The 21136-nt window shown below is 41.6% G+C and overlaps 1 protein-coding gene across 2 annotated transcripts; it reads left to right on the forward strand.

Annotated features, from left to right (window-relative positions):
• Positions 1–225: 225 nt before the first annotated feature.
• On the forward strand, positions 226–20848 carry cplx2a (complexin 2a). 2 transcript variants are annotated; one of them, XM_069666597.1, is made up of 4 exons: positions 226–469; positions 1866–1950; positions 17001–17179; positions 19170–20848. In XM_069666597.1, exons 2-4 carry the CDS (start codon positions 1920–1922, stop codon positions 19359–19361), a joined length of 402 nt encoding a protein of 133 aa, XP_069522698.1. In that variant the 5' UTR covers positions 226–469; positions 1866–1919; the 3' UTR covers positions 19362–20848. The 2 variants fall into 2 exon arrangements, with proteins under 2 accessions (XP_069522698.1, XP_069522699.1); XM_069666598.1 differs by lacking the exon at positions 226–469 and adding an exon at positions 1575–1594.
• Positions 20849–21136: the final 288 nt, after the last annotated feature.

Consider the following 21136-nt stretch of genomic DNA (forward strand, 5'->3'; position numbering starts at 1 on the left):
ACTGTGAGGATGTGGAGACAATTTTGTAAAAATGCCGGTTTGATATTTATTTTGTCTATGAATCCAAGCAGGTGCAGGAGTTTTAAGGGTGCAATTTGGTCCTTATAAAGTGCTATTTTCTGTGTATTTTCTGTTAAAATCGTGCAAATAAAGTCGAAGCTGCTCTCGGGTGATGTTACATTCATGTGCTCCCTCTCTCCCTCCCCCTCTCTCCCTCTGCATGCTCTCATCTCGTCCTGCAGGAATACACTCTCTTCCTCCGCCGCTGCAGCCTGACTCTGACACAACCGGCATGTCTGCACACTGAGAGCCGCACACTGACACACAATCCCTCCGTGAAGACGCACAACTTGTGATTTCTTTCTCCCTACCGAAGAAGAAGAAGCAGCAGGAGGAGGGTGCTTATACCGCTGCTGCGACGACGAGGCTTTTTGGAGGGCTGACGACTCGGAGGAGGATCCAAGCAAAGGTAAGCGATGTCCGAACAACCTGAGACACGGATGTTTGTGTGAGTGTGTATGTGGCTTTACTGTACGGGACCGGATGGTGGTAGGTAGGTAGGTGCACTTGGTCAAAGATGCACCTCCATGCACTTCCTATCAGCCTGCATGTAACGCACATCAGCTCGTTGGTGCAGTCATTTAACAGGGAGCATACGTAGCCTGCGGTGACGTTAGTGTGATTGTGCCGAAATGCTGCACCGCACAAGGAGCTGAGAGTGAATACTGTAAAGGGTTCATGCGAGGAGAAGCTGCTGGTGCTGCATGATGATGATGATGAGGAGGAGGAAGGGAACCAGGAAATGATTTAAAGGCGCTCAGCTGCTGCAGATTCGACTTTGGGCGAAAGGAAAATGACCCGGGGACGAAACTGAGATGTAATAATGAGTGCAGCAAGTTTACAGAAGGAGGATTTGCTGTTTTTCTGGTAGCATTTGCTGCAGTGAGGATGAGGGATGCTGTAAAATGCAGCAGAACTATCCGTGAGGTTTCTGTGTCGTAAACAGATTACACAAACAAAAAATGCTAATTAAGTGCAATAAAATCGCAGTAAATGTGGTCTCAAGCTCTGAAACTCCCAAAGAAATATGATGGCATATGTTGTTTTGTAATATATCCACCAAGTACTCTAAGGTCTGCAAACTCACATCTGAGTACAGTAATGTCAAAAAAACTTGGCAATTTTCTCATAACACTATCATAAATTGACTATGAGTCACTTTACATCTTAAAAATCGTTGTTGTATGCATAATACTGGAAATAAAATGCCATAATACTCAATATGAAGTCACATAATTGAACCACAGATCCAAGGTCGAGCACCGCGTCTTAAAACAGTTATTTAACGCTGCTGCAGGCTCTGTGAAGTGGTGCCCTCTAAGGCCCATGCACTGTCACAAATCATGTGTCCTTCTGACCCTGTCTTTGTTCCCCTCTTTTTTTCTAATTATTCTGTGAGATATTTCCATGAGGTTACATCACAGGCAGCAAGACAGAGTCAGCATAAATCCACACACAAGATGAAGTGGTGGTTGTAAAATCGAGGGCGCAGGTGCCTCGACGAAAACTCAGGACACGGCGTTGTGCAGGAGGGGTAATGCTCGTTTAATCAGACTTATTGTTCCTTGGAGTAGATGAGATCACTTTTTTAGGGCGTTTAAGATTTAAAATAGTAAATTGATTACATTTAATTGAAGATATTGGAGGTCGCTTCTTCTTCTCCGCATCGAGCCCCATCATCATCATCCCCCTCCTCCCCCATCCCATCAAACTGTTGTATATGGGAAGCACTGAAGTGAAGCTGCATGTTCTAACAGAGGTATTCATGCAGTCAAAATCTTGTGTATTCTGTCCTCTGGCTGCAGGTCTGTCCCTGATAACGTGACCAGTGAAGGAAGAGAACACAGAACTGCTTCATCATGAATTTTGTAATGAAAGCTGCGCTGGGAGGTGAGTAGTGTGTCGGAGCTGGAGGTTGATTTAACAGCACTGCAGTGTAAAGGATTTAAAGGGCTGTTCAGCAGCAGCACTGTACGAGTCCCGTCCCCGCTAGTTATGAGGACGGGGGGCTGAGATAATCCGTCCTGCACCAAACTCCTGACTTCACACATCAGCTACGCATTCCCTCCCTCCCTCTCTCTCTCTCTCTCTTTCTTTCTCTCTCTTTCTGTATCCATCTTTTAAAACCCCCCTCAGGGTACAGCATGTTTTATTTAGAAATGTCACCCGGTTGGTCAAGTCCTTGACGGTGACAGAGTGACAACCCGACATGTTCAATGTTTGTTGTTCTACATTTGTGCTTTTGTAGAAAAAGAGTGGCTGGTTGTTCCTTAAAAGTGTCTCAAATCTCTGTGAAGGAGGTGAGGACGGCTGCAGATTAACATTTATAGTGGTACACTATCAATGAACCTGTCACGTGAGAACCTTATACGACCAATACGTCACCCTCTCAGGACAGCAGTACCCTTATTTTTCTGCTTAATCTTATCCACGTTTTTTATTTTGGAATTTGAAACAGCAGTTTTTAATCACCAGGAAGGCTTAAGTTTCTTATCCTTTTAATGTTAAATTGTATGTTATAAAGAGGCAGTCCATTGTTGCAAGCCATCTGTTGGCGTCTTGCAGGCCAGAGAAATAAGGACAAACTATTTTGCCAAGAACTAAGACTAACATTTTTTTTCATCAGACTTTTGTCCTCCAAAGCCTTCAGGTATTATCCTGTAGAATATTATCTCAGCTATTATTTGCCCCCTAATTAGTCCTCATTATAGCCCTGTAATCCATCCTCCTTGTCAGCTATAGCTTCAGGGGGAAAGGCAGGAGAGCGGCTCCAGCAGCCGTACAGTACGCTCGCACATTGGTCAGTCTTGTCAGAGCTGTTGTTGTCGGGCAGCTCCAGTTGGGACAAGGAGTCCAAGTTGGTCCTCATTGGGATGCAGAGGACGCCGGCGCTGCCTCTTTCTGCATAGCTGCTGTGTATCTGCGCTATGAATTCTTAAATCAACTGCACTGCATCTGAAGCTGCTTTTACTCGAGTCGGGCTGCACTCAGCCTGCAGACTTTGGGGATAGATTTGAGAGTGTGGGTGTGTGTGTGTATGTGTGTCCTGCCTGGCTGGAGAGATGTTTTATAGATATTGTATAGGGCATGAGTGTGCGTGTGTGTACTGCATCTCCAGGCGAGATGAATTATGGAGGCTTTGAGGTATAGATTTTTGTGTGTGAGAGAAAGATTAGAGCGCGACGGAGGATGCAAGAAAGAGAAAGTGCAATTACGTGACGAGTGATCGATATGTCAGCCTATCAGGGGGATTATTCTGCTGTCAATGCAAGCTGTCTTTGCCTCTGCGATCGTGTTTACTGGCTGGGACATGGTGACCCCTTTACACAAAAAAGGTCCTCAAAAAGGCTGACAGTGCACTTCTTCTTTAAAGCCCCCCAAGGAGGGAAAAAAATCAGATAATGAGACAAACCAATTAACCAGGTGATCAATAAGCTATCAATTTGAGGGTCCGTGCTTGTCAGTGGATTCATCAATGTTATTGAAAGGTTTTTCAATCAGTTGGATGCAGGTTTGGGCGTGGCTGTGGTGTAGTGGTCGTAACGGCGTGCCTTATAGACCTTATAGTCTATGACTTTTACCTTCCACTCTCCCGTCTTACTATCAAATAAAGGCATAAAAAATACTTCTAGCAAAAGTTCCTTCTGCGTCTGACTTGCAGAGAGAGATACCAACATTATTATTAGCCTTGCTAGCAGTGTAGCTCACAGTCGATCCAGCACTTTGAGCCTGATTGAAATATCCAATAAATAATAAGATGGATTGTAATGAAATGTAGACATTCATGCTCTTAAGAGGATCAATCAAACTTAGCGATTTCTCTGAGACTCCTCCAGTGCCATTGTGAGGTTGACAGTGTAATGACTTCGGCCATCCCCTAAAATTTAATGCAGCACCATCAACAGGGAGAAAAATGTCTTCTTAACTAATAACATCAGCCTCTAGAGTATTTTTAACACAATTAGCAAATATAAGCACAGTAAAATTATAACTTACATGGTAAACTAACATGACAAACATTTTCCTGGTAGGGCACTGGCTCAGTTAGTAGAGCAGGCGCCCCATGTACAGAGGCTACAGTCCTCGACGCACTGATCACAGGTTCCACTCCCAGTCTGCCGATCATGTGGTGCATGTCGTCCCCCACTCTCTACTCCCCACACTTCCTGTTTCTCTTCAGCTGTCCTATAAAATAAAGGCAAAAGCCCCCAAAAAATAATGCTAACTGGCTAACATCAGCGTGTTAGCTTTGTTTTTAGTCCTGTTTCCATCAACCTGTTCTTCAAAACTCGAATCAAATCTGTGGCTGTAATGCACCTAACAGCTAAACGCCATGAAACAACAAAAGCAGAACAACAAGCTGTTTATGCTCTCTGTGTCTTCCCACATATTCCCAGGTTAACATATAGCTCCAACTTTGAAAGGAATTTTATGCAAATTTCAAAATTTGCTTAAATTCTCGTGACAATTGAATAGAAACATGTTTATATTCCTGTAGTTTAGCAGGCCGACATTAGCAATCAGCTCACAGCGCCGCTACGCCTGTAAAAGCCTCAGAGAGTTGTATGTTTGTCCGCCGTCAGAGTCGGCATCTGTCTTTTCCTTATCTTAAGTCTTTTTGAAAACTCCTTTTTAAAAATGAACAACTTCTAATGGCTTTAATGAAACAACTCACACAACCTACCGAGGTAACTGAAGACATAACTCTGACACTACTAGACGTCAGATGCGTTGTTACGTTGCTCTTTTCCATCCTGTGATTGTTTGCCTTTTGTTTGTGTCTGGATTTACTGTATACTGTCAGGCTGTACTGTCTTCCTGAGTACGTTGTGTGATGACTGAGTGGATGAGTCTCTGGGAAAGAGAGGATGCTGGCAGTGCATTAACTAATCCGCCGAGGCTTCTTCGGTTACAGATGCTTGAAAGAAAACAGAAATGTTTAACTGGGATGATTCAGCAGCACTCAGATCCAGAGCCATACATCTGCTGCAGAGGTCGCACGTTTGGTGGATGCTCCTTTTTTCTGCAGCATGTCAGCTCCATCGTTCTGCTGCTCACATGGGACTATTGTGTTATCATAAACAAAAGAAATTCTGTAGAAATTAATTAAAAAAATTAGATTAAAAAAGGACTACTCTGGTACATTTATTTTTCAAATTAGAATAAAGTGTATTTTGGGCTCCCTACCATAAATATTGTGAGTCACCACTGTATTACACTTTGATGGTAAAGTTGTGCTTCATTCAACAGTTTTGATTATGATTAATCAGTTGAGTGCCGTTGTTTTAAGAAGCTCTCACACAGCGTTCGCTCCTCACCTTAAACTCAGGAAACACGGTGTTTCCCTCTGCATTGATTACTTCAGCTCCTGAGTGCCTCGGTGCTGACTCAGCACTTCTAAACTCCTAAACGCTGAAGTGAGTTTGACAGAATGTAGGGGGGCTGTTAGGAGAGACAGACTAATGTCTGACTCACCTAACAGCCCTCCAAGGTTTGGAGCTCAATTAAACCCTGAAGGCCTCGGGCAGCAGTCAAACCTCGACTACATCAGCAGAAAAGTCACTGCTGTACAGTAGGAAAGTTTAATTACCAAATTTAGGAACATTTTTACTTCTGAGTGAAGTCTCATTCGTAAATGTGTGGTTAGCCAAAGTGGGACACATTTTGCTACATGAATAATATACTTAAATGCACTTTTTAAAATGAATAAACCATTACAAGGTCACTTTTGACGGTCAGCTTCTACATAATTGTAAATGTATGAGAGCCTGAGTCTGGTTCGGTATTGTATGATATCTGTAGGATTGATTTGCAGCACAAAACAGAACACTATTAATGTGGGATCAATCATTTTAGCATCTTCTGGTGTCTTTTCATGGTAGCTTTACTAATACGTAACACTGAAATATTAATTTAATAAATACACTCTATTGAAATAGAATTATTTTGAACAGCCAGATAATGTACGGCTACGATCATTGACTCATTGTCTTTGTCAGGGCTGACACCAGGGTGAAACCGTACGTGCTCTCTGGATAACCCTTCATGGTTTGTTAGCGCTGTTCTGTGCAAGCTCAAAATAGCAGATGACGGCGAGGGGCCTCGTCCTGACGAAAGCTTTGAGGCAGAGTCGAAGAAAAAACAAAACATGTTTAATTTTTCATCCTTTTGGAGGCTACGCACACACAGTACAACATTTTTTTGTTCTGCAAATATGAACGTGAAGGCGGTTTTGAAGAGCTTGTCACTGCTGCAACTTGAAAAGGATGAAAAAAATGGTTGAACTAGAGACGACACTGTGCTTAATGTTTTGTATTATTTTGCAGTAACTGCTCACAGTGGATTACATACAGAATTAGCACACAAGCTAATGCTACTTTGTCATAAACTTCAAAGGCATCTGACCCACTTAATTTTAAGGCTGAAGGTATTCTGTTTATATGCTTATTGTTGTCAAATCCAAGAACAGACTTAAATCTGTTTACCTTAAAGACTACATCTTATTTCGGATATATCTGTGCTGTAGACAAATTATTATTATATAACTGAAATCACATCAATGAGCCACACTTTAAAGGAGCAATTGGCCCCCTGGAAGAAGCCGCTGTCAGTCAAAGCTGGTGTTCTCTGTAATCGATAGAAGCAATAATATTTTAAATTCCCCCCATAGCTGTGGAGAAAGTTATACAAACAGCTTGTGGTTTCGCCCATTCTACATTCCTACAACACCCAGCATGTATTGCGCCCCTCCCTCTGAAAGGAACGTCCTAGCGAGAGATGCAGGAGTGAAATACTACTGTTTCGCTGCAGGCAAGGGCTCAGAGCGGTACAGAATCTGAAATACGACGAGGAATATACCGGTGGATGGTCTTAAACATCTTCAGGTCTGCAGTCTACATTTCAAACCTGACGATTTTGAATGAGACATGACATCAGAGGCGGGCGTCCTAGATTGAGGAAGTGTAGTTTAGCAAGCCAGATGACACGTTTTACGTAGTCTGGTGGAGGTTTTCCAGGGCCCGTTGGAGAAGCAGATTGCGTCCTCCAAAGGCACAGAGCCAAATTGCATTTTTTTCTACCATAATGGCATTAGCTCCCCGTAATAGCATGATAGGCCCTTAAACACTATATAAAAGGTAATTGCAGTAAACATGGTCTTTGTAGTTTACTTTGAGTAAAACCCTCACACGCTGTCCTGCTGCTGAACTCAGTAGTGCATTTAATGTATATCAATGCGCAGCTGAAAATAGTCCCCAACAAATAGGGAAAACATACGTCCACAGCTGTATTAAGAAAAAAGATTGTTAATAAAATGGGGATGTACCACTTCTCTTTTTCTAATGAATGTTAAGGCTATAATACTATTTTGTCTTGCATTGAACTGCTACAGCTTACATATAACATAATGTACGTCAACCCTTCTTGATGATTTGATGATTTATTCTTTAACCTACTTTATATGTACTTGATCATACGTAACAAAGTGTCAGCAAGTGCATTAATATTCCACTAATAGCTGACATTATAGTGTTTTAAGTGTGACAAAGCTGTGCGGTCTGAGATGAAAGCAGGAGACACCTTGAGCCGTTCTTCCTCCACCTCGTCTCCTCAAAGTGCACATAATCACATTTAGCAGCACTCTAACATGATTGGCTGAGGGAGTCAGGTCTTCATCGTTTGATTGGTCTAAAGGGTTGCCGCTTACACACACACACACACACACACACACACACACACACACACACACTCTTGACGTCTTTTTCTTGTGCATTACTCGAGCAAATCAAATTCAATTCATCAAACTGACCTTGAGCGTCTCCTAGAGTACAAAGTGTGTGTGTGTGTGTGTGTGTGTGCGTGTGTGTGTGTGTGTGCGCGTGCATGTGTGTGTGTTTGACAGTCAACTGTCAAGATGCCATAAATAATGCATCCATCCATGTAAGTCACAAATGATGAGAGAGAGACTGACAGAGAGGAGAGGCTGTTTGTGTTAGAAACTAGGTGTCTATGACCTGATTTTACACCATGGAAGTGATCTTTTATTTTGTGCTTCAAGTGCTCTGGAAGCAAAAAAATCTAAGTTAGTATTTACAAGGCTGGTCTTGTAAAGAGCAAGTGAAAAATGATCCCTGTTAGTTTAATTTATTAGATTAATATCTTCTAATAAACAATACTCAGTAGTTTTGTATTGAAACAAGGTAGAACAAGAACATGGCACTTGACTGAAAATGCATTAATGCAACTATCAGATGTAAGTTCTAAACACGCTATTATCTCACTCTCTGGGTTTTCATTTGTTTAAAGCTTAAATGTAAAGTTTATTCTGAGAGCGATGCTACAGAAAGCCCATGGAGCAGAGAAGCATGAGCAAGCATCGCAAACATGTTAGCAATCTGTGGTGCAAGAGGACGAAATATGTCCATTATAGAAAAGGTTCATATCAAAGGTAGAAGAGTGAGCCCAAAATCAGTACGAAAAACATCAGATGGATAGATAGATAGATAGACGAGTAACTCGTTACGTTGCAAGATTACTGCCATTGAAAAATAACTCGTTATGTTACTGTGTTACCGACTGAGAAAAGTAACGTGTTAGATTACTTTTTCGTTGCCAAAAAGTAAAACCCCCTTTGCGACTCGTTACACATGTCCGTTATCTTGTCAGGACGGTGTGAAGCCTACAGTACGTTTGAATGTGTTGACTCTACCGTTAAAGGCCCATGATCTGTAACTCTTCCGCCTAACAACAGGAATGACAGACACAAGATAACCTTCATGGCTCTTTATTATGCTAACAATCTGACAGGCACAGCTGTTTCAGTGAAAACAGCACAACATGGGCTCTTAGTCGCCACCAGCGTTGCGAAAATCTAATCCTCCAGGCACAGCTTACATTTCACCGTCATGTTGTTCTTGTTCCTTTCACCAAAAGAATAAAAACAATTGCAATATTTCCACGGAGTAAATGCTGTCCTCTCTGCCACCTCGCTAGTTGAATTAGCTAGCCAGGCATGCGCACTGACACAACTGTGTTTACCCTCCACTTCTACACAGCTACCTGTCAGGAAGTAGGAGAGAAACAGAAACAGTGCTACAGGGATTTAGCTTTTATGTTGCAACAAAGGGAGAAGGTAAATACAGCAAGAGAGTATCAACAGATGACTTTGTAACGCATTACCCCCAACACTGACCAGGACTACACTGAATGATTTACCACAATGACCAATTTTCAGGTTTTCTACCCTGCCAGTCTCTAATTAACAGTCTGTAGACCTAAATGTGGTTTGAATCCCGCAAAGTAAGAAGCGAGTTGCAAACTTATCCGGTCGGGCTGTACTGCTCCTCCTGAGTGTCTGTACCAAACACAAATGTGTCATCTGCGTCCCCAAAAATAAGCTGAATACATGCAGCCCACACCAAAAGCTGGCTCTCAGAAAGCATCACCAGAGCAATGACAAGTGTGCGCTGACATCTGGTTTATTCACTCCATAAGAGGGGAGAAGAGCCTGAGAGTAGATCTGCAGTATGCAGGTGATGGTGATGAATTTGCCCAGTCAGAACAAGAACTGTAGTAGGGTCAGGGTTCAATTGCATTTGAATCTGTACAAATGCAGTTTGTACAGCCTTTAAAAGTGCTAACAGACAGTTTTTTCACTGTTATTTGAAATATTTTCTGCTACTCGATCCCTTTCTGCAGGGAGATAGTGACTGGTAGGAGGCAGAGCTGCACAGAGAAGTGTGGCTTATAGAGCACCAATCTGTACGCTGATGATGTGATTGTTTTATTGCGATTACCTTGTGCGATCAATATTAAATTCATAATGATAATTTAAATAAGAAAGCATGTCCATTGCATCTTTAAATCTCTAATCAAATCTTTTTAAGTGTGTTTAAAAACATAACATTGGGATTGCAGGGTAATATGTGTGATTGCAGGTGATGGGAAATAATACATGCACCCATATCTTTAACCTCCTCCTACCTTGACTTAAAAACACAACCTATATTTCTTAAAGTGTGTGTCAAGAGGGCGTGCTTGTATTTGTGAACTTAAGTCACGCAGTGCAAATAAAAGCCGTCTCCTTCCTCATACATTGTACAAAGCTGCTCCACCTGAGGGAAATCTAAGCAAACTCAAAGCATGACTGCCACCAATTATACAGCAGAACAACAGTGAGCGCACTCTCTCCTCCCTCTCCGACACATTTTTAAGCCGTGTGGAGACAATGGTTTCTGTCCTGAAGGCCAAACCTAGATCTTAATGCTCATCCGCTTTCCCACCACACTTTGGATTTAGAGAGGGATTTACTGAGGAACCTTGAGTGGGAAAAGGAGTCGATAAGTAGAGTTTATCTGATGCTGTCAGAAGTTCAAGCACTGGGAGAGTTAGCCAAGGTTAGTCGTCTTTCTGTCTTTCCCTCCAGATTTTGGATTTAACAAAGGTTTTGTGAAGAGTTTTCAGAAGGAAAGGATTAGAGAGATGACACCTTTTATCTTTGCAGTGAAGCAGCAGCCAAGTATCGACAGAAGACTCCTAGTTTAACTTTACCTCTGCTGGCACAGTTGGAAGATTTCCATTGGAAAGGTAGACAAAAAAAACCATAACCCGCAGATCAGCTGAAATTATGGTTTGCTGATAGTATCGGCTGATGTGTGTGTATTACAGATATCTGTATCCACGTGTAGGTTGTCAGATTTGCACAGATTTAAAAAACTATTTTTACATAATTTACAATTCAGTAAACAATGTTTAGGATTATTTGGAAATGATGTCATCATATAGTTCTTCCAGCAGAACGCTATATTGGCTGCCATATCGTAATAGATGAATGTATCTCTCCAATCGCTATTGATATCGGTCCCAAAATTCCAATATCGGTCAGGATCTCCGTCTCTCTATTTAGTCTTTGTGTTTGTTAAGGCAGTGGTGTTATCATATTGTATACATGTGTGGAATAATAAGTGTTCAAATATCAACAAAAGACTCATAGTATAACTTTTTCTGCATTGAAGCCTGAGCAATAAATCGGTTTGCAGATGATATCGGCTAATATGGGCCAATATCTGTTTTCCCAAATGCACCAATATGATTTCTTTTTTTTATTACAAAGAAATAAAATGCAGAAATCAATGCTTTGGTTTTCTGAAATGTTTTCATCACAGTTTTTCCAGCAGAGCGCGCTGTGACTCTATAGTTTACAATACTCTCAGCACTCTCTGCAGCACATTTATATGAAAGAAGCCCTCTGAGCACCTTTGCATAGAGACATCGGCGCACAAATGTTGGACAGTCGACATAGAAAGCTCATTAAATTACTAAAATATTGGCTGCCATATCGGTAATTAGTGACTTTTTCCCTCTCAAATTCTTAGCGATATCGCTCTAAAAAATATAACATCGGTCAGGCTCAATTCTATATGTTCGTGTGTTTGTCTTTGCAGTGGCCTTTTTTGGCCAATTCTTTTTCCTATAAGTCCATTTCAATGCTAATTGACTTCATGTGTAAGCTGCCTTTGGATTGGCGTGAAGGAGAATTTCTCCACATAGTGGCTCGCTAATTCTGCTGCTGCTGACTCATCTGCTGTATATTATAATGTAAATGATCCAAAAAAGATGAAAGGGGGCTAAAGGCCTACCTGTCAGCTTTCCATTACAGGCTTTTATCAACTTAAATATTCAAGTGTCATTCTGACAACTTGAAAATCCTCACGCAGTTTGCAGGAATATAATGTGAGAGACACTTTAATCAAAACATAGCTCGACACAGCTTATGTGATGCCCGAGAGCTTAATAGAATTATTCTGGTTTCACAGAACATCGCTGTATCTCTAAAATGGCTCACAAAGCGGGAGCCCGGATCATATGTAGCTCAATATAACTCGAGCTTTGTCTCCCAGGATCCTCTTTTTTACGTTTGAACAAAGACTTTCTGAATGTGCTAATAAGATTTTGGGAAACCAGACCAAGTTTATTTTGGTGTGCAACAGATTAGTTACGTAAAAGAGGGAATCTTTTGAATGAGGCTCAGGCGGTTGTGAGTCACTGCTCCACTTACAGGACTCAATAGCTGTGTTCAAATGAAGATATTCCTGTCGCCACATCAGAAACTAATCCTGAATCCTGTTTGCAGTATTCCAAATTGGCTCTTTTGGTTTCATTTGGATTTTTTGCAGTATGTGTTAACTCGCTGTGTTGCTGACTAAATCATAGAAAAGATGTGTATCAGTGGATGTTTAACCCTTTCTCAGCTGCAAACACAGATTCTTAATTGCTCCAATGTAAATCCTGCTGCAGTGTTTGCTCATATCTGCAGCTCACACTGGAGAAACAGGCTGCTTTCGAGCAATGCAATTAAGATAAAATGCACTCACACACTGTACAATATGTACGGAGAGTTGCAGGGCGAGTGGAGATTAAAGTAGCCAATAAACAGCCCAGACTAACACTGTAACTGGAAAATAAGCTGCTATCTCATACACTGGCTGCATGTTATCAGTTGCACCAGATATTTTGCATTTGTAATCAGCCTCCGCACATGAGTTTACATGCACATGCACACACACACATACTGTACTCTGCACATGCATTCATACACACATGAATGCTCAGCCACACAAGAACTCATGCATGAGAGCTTAAAAAGGAGCTAAGTAATTATTTATAGTCGCATATGCATACAGGCACACTCACTGTATGGGCACTTTAGCTCTATTTCACCTCCACCAGCTTCCTCTCTCACACTTGTCAGATTTGTAAGAGAGAAAAGAAGGTGTGCACGGTCGGGCTGATATTGCTACGTCAGCTTCTTTAACTGTTCGTTAAATGCTGATGCAGCAAGAGCTCGGTTTACTTTGGATTGCTTTCTGAGTTTCTTTGCAATCCATCTCTGTCTCTGTCACTTTTATGCAAATAGATCATTTATGAGATTAGCAGCTCAGCTAGGGCGTTTCTGCATCAGAGCATCTCCTGATCAAACTCTGCGGCTTGTGTAGTGTAAACAGACCTAACTGTTGATACCATACACTGTATAAAAGGATGGACAACATGACGACACGCTCTCTAAAAGTGAAGCCAAAACATTTTGAGCGCCCCCTGCTGGCTGGCTGAAGTATAGGTCATAAAGCCCGCCTCCTCCATGTTATCAGATGGGACATGAGTCAAACTATAAAATCAAAATACACGTTAAATAAATTCGTCTCAAACATGGTTTCTGTCATTATAGTAAGTTATTATCACGCTGATTTATGTTGAAGTGTGGAGGTCAGATGTTGGGGGATATGTAAAGCAGTTACTGCAAGACAGGAGGAAGTGGCCAGGTCTGAAAAGATAGAAAAGGTGGGTCTCTTTTTTAAAAGGCTGTTTATTACCAAATATAGACGCATGGTGTTTAACAATGTTTGAAGTGGCCAAAGATTGTCAAGATCTTAAATTAGACCTGGAAATTATTATTTGTTATAAGAGCGACTGTAAGCATAAGCATCACATGACCAGGCTAAAGCACCTCAATATGTTTATATGTTAAGAAATCAAATCAGTATTCATAATTTTATGATGTTGTTTCTGATGGTCTTCCGGTCAGTATATATTTTATCATGTTGTGTATTAAGTTAAAGATATAATTAAGATTGTCATGTAAGAAAATGTCTGTTAAGTCTCTATTTATCACCGAATGAGCTCACACAATGGTGATTGAGCCTATGACCCACTGATGAAAGCCTTTGCTTTTACAGTATTTGTTACGCCCCACCCTAAGGCGGCCCCATGGGGCTAACAACTATCCACATTTGACCCAACAAACTCACAGGAAACACCTTAAAAGTCAAAACTAGGGGTTTATTATAGACAATACTAACAATCAAATTAACTGAAGGCTAGCAACTAGAACACAACAACACAAAATCACTCCAGAAGCCTCTCCCCTTAAGATGCCATGTCTTATGACAAGTATTATTATGGACTGGGTGTCTAGTGTGACTTTCGTGGAAAAAAATCACAAGCGGCGCCCAGTTAGTGACGCGTTTTCCATAACCCAGCAGTGGTTGGTCTGCCAGAGAGGGTAGGCGGAGCTATGCGGCTGCTTTTCCGGTCTCTGCAAGTGTTGCGAGTAAACAGTAATCTACTATGGCTGACAAACAAAGAAAATATCTATGACTACAGATACAACTTCAACAATAAGTGAAAATCCAAAGAAAGAGAAACTAATTTGACGCTCAGACTAAAAAGGAAAGCGTCCGTCAGCGATGAAAATCAAGAGTTACACCCGGAGCCAACCGTGGACGTTTGGTTCAGTGTCCTCTCACAATTACTGTATATCACCATGAGGGGGCGTCCAAGAGAACGAAACTGAAAACTTCGAGAATGTACCTTTAAGTATTGATACTGTCTTTGGTGCTTTGTGGCCTTTTTACACACATGAAAATCCATCCATTATCTATACCGCTTCGATCGCCTGTCAATCTCAGGGCTGACACATAGAGACAGAACTTTTCACACTCACACCCACACCTACGGGCAGTTTAGAGTCACCAATTAACCAAACGAACATGTCTTCCGTAGTACCCAGGGAGAACCCACACATACACGGGGAGAACATGCATGGCCAGGGACCTTTTAGCTGTGAGGCGACAGCGCTAACCACTGTATCACCGTGCAGCCCTTTAAACTTCAATATAAAAAACAAAAAGAGGAAGAGTACGCTAAAATTTGAACTTATGCAACAGGATAAATGTCAAAGCCAAACCCCTCAAACAGATGAATGTGTGTTGCCTCAGTAACGATGCAGGCCGAGTCGAGTTGCCATTGTTGTGCAACCAGCCTGCTAGCTTACATCGCTTATCTAACCTAATTAAGAAAGTTCATTAGTGGATTTGATAGTAATGTCCCACACAATGCTGCGTACTAACTTTGCAGCGTCCCAATGTTTTATTTCTACCCTCTCTTTACTGTTTCTCCTTCGCTGCTCTTGCACTCATCCCTTCTCTCTTCATCCTCTCCTCTCCTCCATCTCTCCTGTCTTTTATCTCTGCGCATTTTGCTGCAGTTCATTTTTTTTATGCTGATGAGTCAAAATACTGACGATACCGGGGGCAGCTGCCGACTGAAGGAGCGTGCCGTCTTTCTTTCCTGGTTGTTTGCTTTCTCTCCTCAGATGCCCTCTGTTTGCCTCTCAACCTTCCCCTCCTCCTCCTGCTCCTGACTCCTTTCCTTTCACCCATTCCTTTACTCCTAATTTCTTCCCCCTCTTCTTTCCTCCTTCCTTTAATTTGTCACTTTGTTCTTGTCACTCCCTCCATTTTGTCCGTCCCTCCATCTTTTCCGCTGTCACAGTCTCTCCCCTCTCGCTGAAACAGTTTGGTAATCCCGCTAACTGGAACGGCTCAGTTAATTGGACTCAATCGTTTCTGACAGGTTTCTTCCATCTCCTCCTGCTCTCCTTCTTTTCCTAAATATATCTAGTTTTTCAAAATGCACTCCATACCGTCCTCATCCTTCTTTCCTCCTTTCATTTCTTCCTCCTCCTCACATACTAGCTCCTGTCTTTGCCCAAAATCCTTCAGACCACCGGCTTTTCTCTTCATCTTTTCTTCTCCGTTGATGCTTGCCGACAGCTTTCCCTCGTTTCTCTTTACTTCTTTGCAGCACTCAGCGTTTCTGCCGTGGTATCACGAGGCATTATTTCACGGGATGTAACTCCTGCAGGGACAGTAAGAAGGCTTGCATAAGACATATTCCAGTGCCTCGTTGTGTAACAGTCAAAAACTCAGATTGGTACTGTACTGTAGACTCTCTGAACCTCCTTTAGTCCTTCATCTTGCATCATACTCATACAGCCAGTACAACCACCAACCAGTCTGCTTCTCTGTCTGTGTTTCTCATGTAAGAGAAGCACTGTGAGGACAATTAAACTATTTATAAAGCTAAAGCGCAGCCTCGTGCTGCTTGTGTTGTACTGTGTATCCCAATCTTTGAAACATCAGGGCTGAATGACCCTGAGGACGACCTGAGGATGACCTTCTGTTCTACAATTACAGACAAATTGCATGCTGCTTTTTGGGCGGATTGTCCATATTTTCAACTCAAAGTAGATTAAGAGAGAGTAAAGCAGACAAACATTCATGCTCATAAACTAACTTGCGGTCAATTTTAGAGTTACATATTAACCTAACGAGCATGTGTTTGGTTTGCCGGAGTACCCACACATGCACAAGGAGAACATGCAAACTCCACATGGAAAGGTTCCCTATGTCCGAACCAGGGTTCAAACCAGGAACCTTATGAGGTGACAGTGCTAGCCACAGCACCACTGTGCCGCCAAATAATACATGTATAAACTAATGCATACAATAACAGATGTAACGATGTACCATTGTCAAAGTTCTTTTTGGCAAGAGGATGCCATAGAAGATCCAAAGAGACTGTCATCAGTGATGGAGGGCAGCCGTTATTGAACTAGCGCTGAGACATTTGCAAAACAAGAATACAATGAGAGTCAAATAACAAATCAGTTTGGCTTTATTGCCAACAGAACAACTGGAATGATTCCCAGATAACCTGGGTAGTTGAATTATTACTTTAAGGAGGAGAAAGCTGCGGGGTTTACTTCACGCAGACTGACACAGGAGCAAAGATGTGGTTAAAATCACATCTAAATCATCATTAGTTTAGGGTATATCAAGTTAAAAAGTCACTTCAAAGTGAAAGTAAATGGTTCCTACTATCCGCAAAGAGTGGCCAGGAGTCTAAATTACACAAATAAGAAGAATTATACTACAAATATGAAATATAAAACATTTAAAATTTTTAAAAAGTTCATAGTTACTGAATATTCTCACCTCAGTTACATAAATTGAACTTCATTAAGCTGCAGCTTACTTTCCTTGTTTCTCTCACTGTGTCTAAGACACTGATTTGTGTTTCTTATTTCTGTCTCTTTCTCTCAGGAGGACCTCCTGATGTGGGCAAGATGCTGGGCGGGGAGGAAAAGGAGGAGGACCCCGACGCAGCGAAGAAGGAGGAGGAGAGGCAGGAGGCCCTGAGGCAGCAGGAGGAGGAGAGGAAGGCCAAGTATGCCAAGATGGAGTCCGAGAGGGAAAGCATGAGGCAAGGCATCAGGGATAAGGTACGAGGACAAAGACGCACATAATGAGACTAAATGAAATACCCTGTCATTAACCCAACATTCAGTCAGTCTTTGCCGGGAAAACAGCCAACGGAAATTAAGGAAACAAACAGGGAATACATTTAATATTAATATTTAAATGCGGCTAACAGAAAAATGGAAATAGAGGGAAAGAAATCAGACGAGCCAAACTAAAAATCAGTGTAAAACTGTGTCACGGCTTCTAAAGGCTTCACATCCTGTCTGCATGACAGCAAAACTCTTTTTATAACCGGCCAGAGTTTGAAATGCGACTGAAATCACACATTTTTTTGTTTTTCTTTCATGTTATTTTTAGCAGTTATAAAATAGATCAGTGGAGCGTTGGGAAGGAGTCGTGCAGAAGAAGAGAGGAGACGAACAGAATGTGCCGCCATGATTAATAAGAATACATTTGAATATTAAGACAGAGAGGGAGGTTCAGAGAGAGGCCTGCTTCAAAATGTAAACAGCGAGACAAGAATAGCTCTCTGCAGAAAGTCTTATACACAATTGATAATAGAATAAATGAGTTATGAGGGTTATATATGATTTTTAATACCTGTTTCTGCCTAGAAACACAATATACACTGTTGCATTCAGATTCAGCATTATAGCAATGTGTATTTTATCCTCTCACACAGTGTTTGCTTTAAGTCAGCGTCTCCACTAATGTGCTGCTGTGGGGCTGCAGTGATGGTAAAGGCTGCAGTGCAGAGACACAGAGAGAGACAGACAGGCAGTCTGTGGGTGGGGCGGCTCCGAGGGGAATACTGTGAATCAGTGGGATGAAAAGCAGCTCTCCTCCCCTGGCTCCTCACCTCCTCCATTCTCCTTAAGTTCCCCCCAGAGGAGAAAAAGAGCGAGGAACAACTCCCAGCATGCTCGTTAGCGAAAGGTTTCTGTCAGCATCCTGTACAGCTTCATCCCTCTGTGCCCGATACTGAAGGAAATGTCCGTATTATAGCTCAAGACTGGGACTTAATGGATGTTCAGAGTAGAGAGTGACAAGGCAAATATTATAATGTGGTAAGTAGTTGGGGAATTTTGTCACTGCCAGAAAATACAGCTTATGTATGATCTCAATCTCACTCAAGTATTAGTATGCACTCATGCACGTTATAATCACGACATATTATGCACAAATAATTTTTTTTTTTCAGTGAAGCTTTGGTGCAACAGTTTTTTCAAAGGTGGTGTGATTTTATTTGTGTGCCTTTGTCAAAGAAGTGCACACAGCAGATTTTTTTTGACGCGCTCTGACAGAGTGTGAACACTGAAAAGCAGCAACCGAAGCACTTGTACTCTGTTTTTGACATTTTCCAAAATACTGCTTCACTGAAAGACAATGACAGGAACAAAATAGAGAGAACAAAGGCGAAGGGTTCGCTGCCGCTCAGACAGGGAAACATTAAACACTCCATGAGATGGTTGAAGCTTAATGATAGGATGGATGAGGAGCACTACTAGTGTCTTATGCTGCAAACATGTTATACTGGAGTTAAAATAATTACAAGTATCCAACATGTAACAGGATAAATGTGACTCTCCCTAAACAGCAGATGTGTTTGATTTTAACCCCATTGAAATGGATGTAGCATCATTTGTGATTGCACAGTATTTTTCAACACTGCAACAGCACAAACACCAGACACACACAAGTGTCAATCTGAATTACATCCCAGGCTTACGATGCTACGAGCAGAGCTGTGGGCTCAGCACAAGTTGGTGTCAAGTTTTTCAGGGCAGAAGGCAACTAGAATCTGAAAGCAGCAGTAATTTGTTGACCTCCTGGGGAAGGCAGAGCTCCACAAGCCAAACACAAAGCAACAGAGCTGGGACATAGATAATATGTATCAAACTACATTAATTTCAGATAATTTCCATGTACAGTCCAAGTAATGTTTCTCTAATCCTGCATGTCCTTTGCATCTTAGTTCAAAATATTCACGTGTCTGTGTTTGACCACCAGTATGGCTTGAAAAAGCGAGAGGAGGCTGAGGCCGAGGCTGCAGCCGCCGCCGAGCAGCCTGCCGAGGGCAGCTTGACTCGACCCAAGAAGGCCGTGCCGGCCGGCTGCGGTGACGAGGAGGAGGAGGAGAGCATCATGGACCAAGTGATGAAATACCTGCCAGGCCCACTGCAAGACATGCTGAAGAAGTAGGCTAGCTAATTAGCTAAAGCTAACGTTATCTAGCTTAGTTCAAAGGCTACAATTCACAGGGCTGGTTTAAATCAGGGGTTTGTTTTCATCCACATGACAGATATGAAGTCTGCTCTGTTAGCATTTAAAAAAAGTTTAATCAAAAAAAAAATCAAAGTTTTATGTTTGGGAAGTGATTTGTGGGTGAACTAGCCATGTGAATTGTAGCCATTAGACTAAGCTAGGCCAGGTGAACGCTAGCTTGACTGATGCTAACGTTAGCTATGTTACACAAGCGAAGCTAACAGAAAGCGGAGGGGCTAAAAACACAACGTTAGATGGTTTCTCCTTCTAGTCTGCAGTTTTAAACTCCTTTTTTCTCCTCTGCGACAGCTGCCGAGCTCTCTCGCAAAACTGAAAATATTATCCCTGTTCACTCTATTTGTACATAAATAAATGAATACATTACAAGCCTCGAGGTGGGCAAACAATCATAAGATATTATATGAAATTATTATACTAACTGTGTGTCTGTCTCTAAAATAGAAAAAAATATATGTGATAACTTGATAAGCCATATTTTAAAAAGGAAATTTAAAGACTACTGTTGTGTGCTCCTAAAGCTACTGTTTTGTGTTCGACCATGTCTGATATTTATGTCAAACTTTTTGCACACAGTGTTACACTTTCTCTGTCAGACCTGTCGTCTGTCTGCCCGACACAATCCCCCAATGCCCCGACATCGAAGTGTAATGACATCCATGTAGTGTAGTGTTTAAAATGTTTCTATTCCCCTGTTCGGTGCGTCTCCTTCTCATGTCTTGCATGCCATTTGTCTGGACAAGTTTGTTGTGTGGATATGTACAAACTCACCTCCCTTCCCCTGTTATCCTCTTCTTTATCATGCAAAAAATATTAAGGCAATAACTCCTAAGTTTGTGTGTGAAGTCACTTCCATGTCGATATAACCGTTAATAATATCAGTAATTTAAAAAAAATGATATGAATGCATTCAGGACTTTTAATTTACAGGTTTTCAGGGTTTTCTTTTTGTTCTTGTCTCATTGTTTTGATGAAGAATGACCGTGTAGCCGTTCATACAACAGCCAAAACCTTAAGCTTCCAGCCATAAAACCAGAACTTGCAGTATATATACTCTTGCTATCAGGATCTACTACTAGGGAGAGAATACTGGATGAATCTGTATGAATTAATAAGACATCTGTATCTATGATTTGAATGTCAAGTCTGGGTTTCGCATCATGTGAAGAGAAAGAGACCCCCGTCCCAACATACACTCACAGTGAAGTGAATAGTGCAGTTTGGCTGCAACACAGTAAGACGTGTTTTAGAAGATGTGAAGTGATGCCCGGTTCAGTTTCCACTTATCGTTGGTCTAGATGTGAGAATGAGCCGCTGAGGGCGACCTGATATGCCATGAGCAATAAAGGATTATCGTGTATGTTTCTGCCTGAACTTCAATAAAAACTTAAAACCTTGTTCACAGACATTAAAATGTGTGGTCTTTCTTTGTGATGTGAAAACAGATGTGAAAAGAAGGAAAGCAAAAGATAGAGTAGTTGACGTACGTCCTCCTTTGTTATGGCTGTTATGTGTTAATTCAGGCCCAGGTGAATAAGGGATTTATTCACATGTTGAGGCAAGTGTATGGTTTCTTTATGTTTAAAAAAGAAGCCGATTCACAGCAGGAAAAGCACAGGTGTAAATGTTTGACATAGCTGCTTTTGTTTGAGTCCTGTTATTGACTAGTTATAGTAATTGTATTGCGCTAAATA

Source organism: Semicossyphus pulcher, unplaced genomic scaffold, assembly GCF_022749685.1.
Source record: "Semicossyphus pulcher isolate SPU_LCO1_2020_fin unplaced genomic scaffold, fSemPul1.0.p SCAF_17, whole genome shotgun sequence".
Lineage (NCBI taxonomy): Eukaryota > Metazoa > Chordata > Actinopteri > Labriformes > Labridae > Semicossyphus > Semicossyphus pulcher.

Excerpts from the sequence above, each read along its gene's own strand:
- cplx2a (XM_069666597.1), top strand. The coding sequence starts at position 1,920 with ATGAATTTTGTAATGAAAGCTGCGCTGGGAG. Across the intron at positions 1,951-17,000 it reads AATGAAAGCTGCGCTGGGAG|GAGGACCTCCTGATGTGGGC; the intron begins GTGAGTAGTGTG and ends TCTTTCTCTCAG. Across the intron at positions 17,180-19,169 it reads GGCAAGGCATCAGGGATAAG|TATGGCTTGAAAAAGCGAGA; the intron begins GTACGAGGACAA and ends TTTGACCACCAG.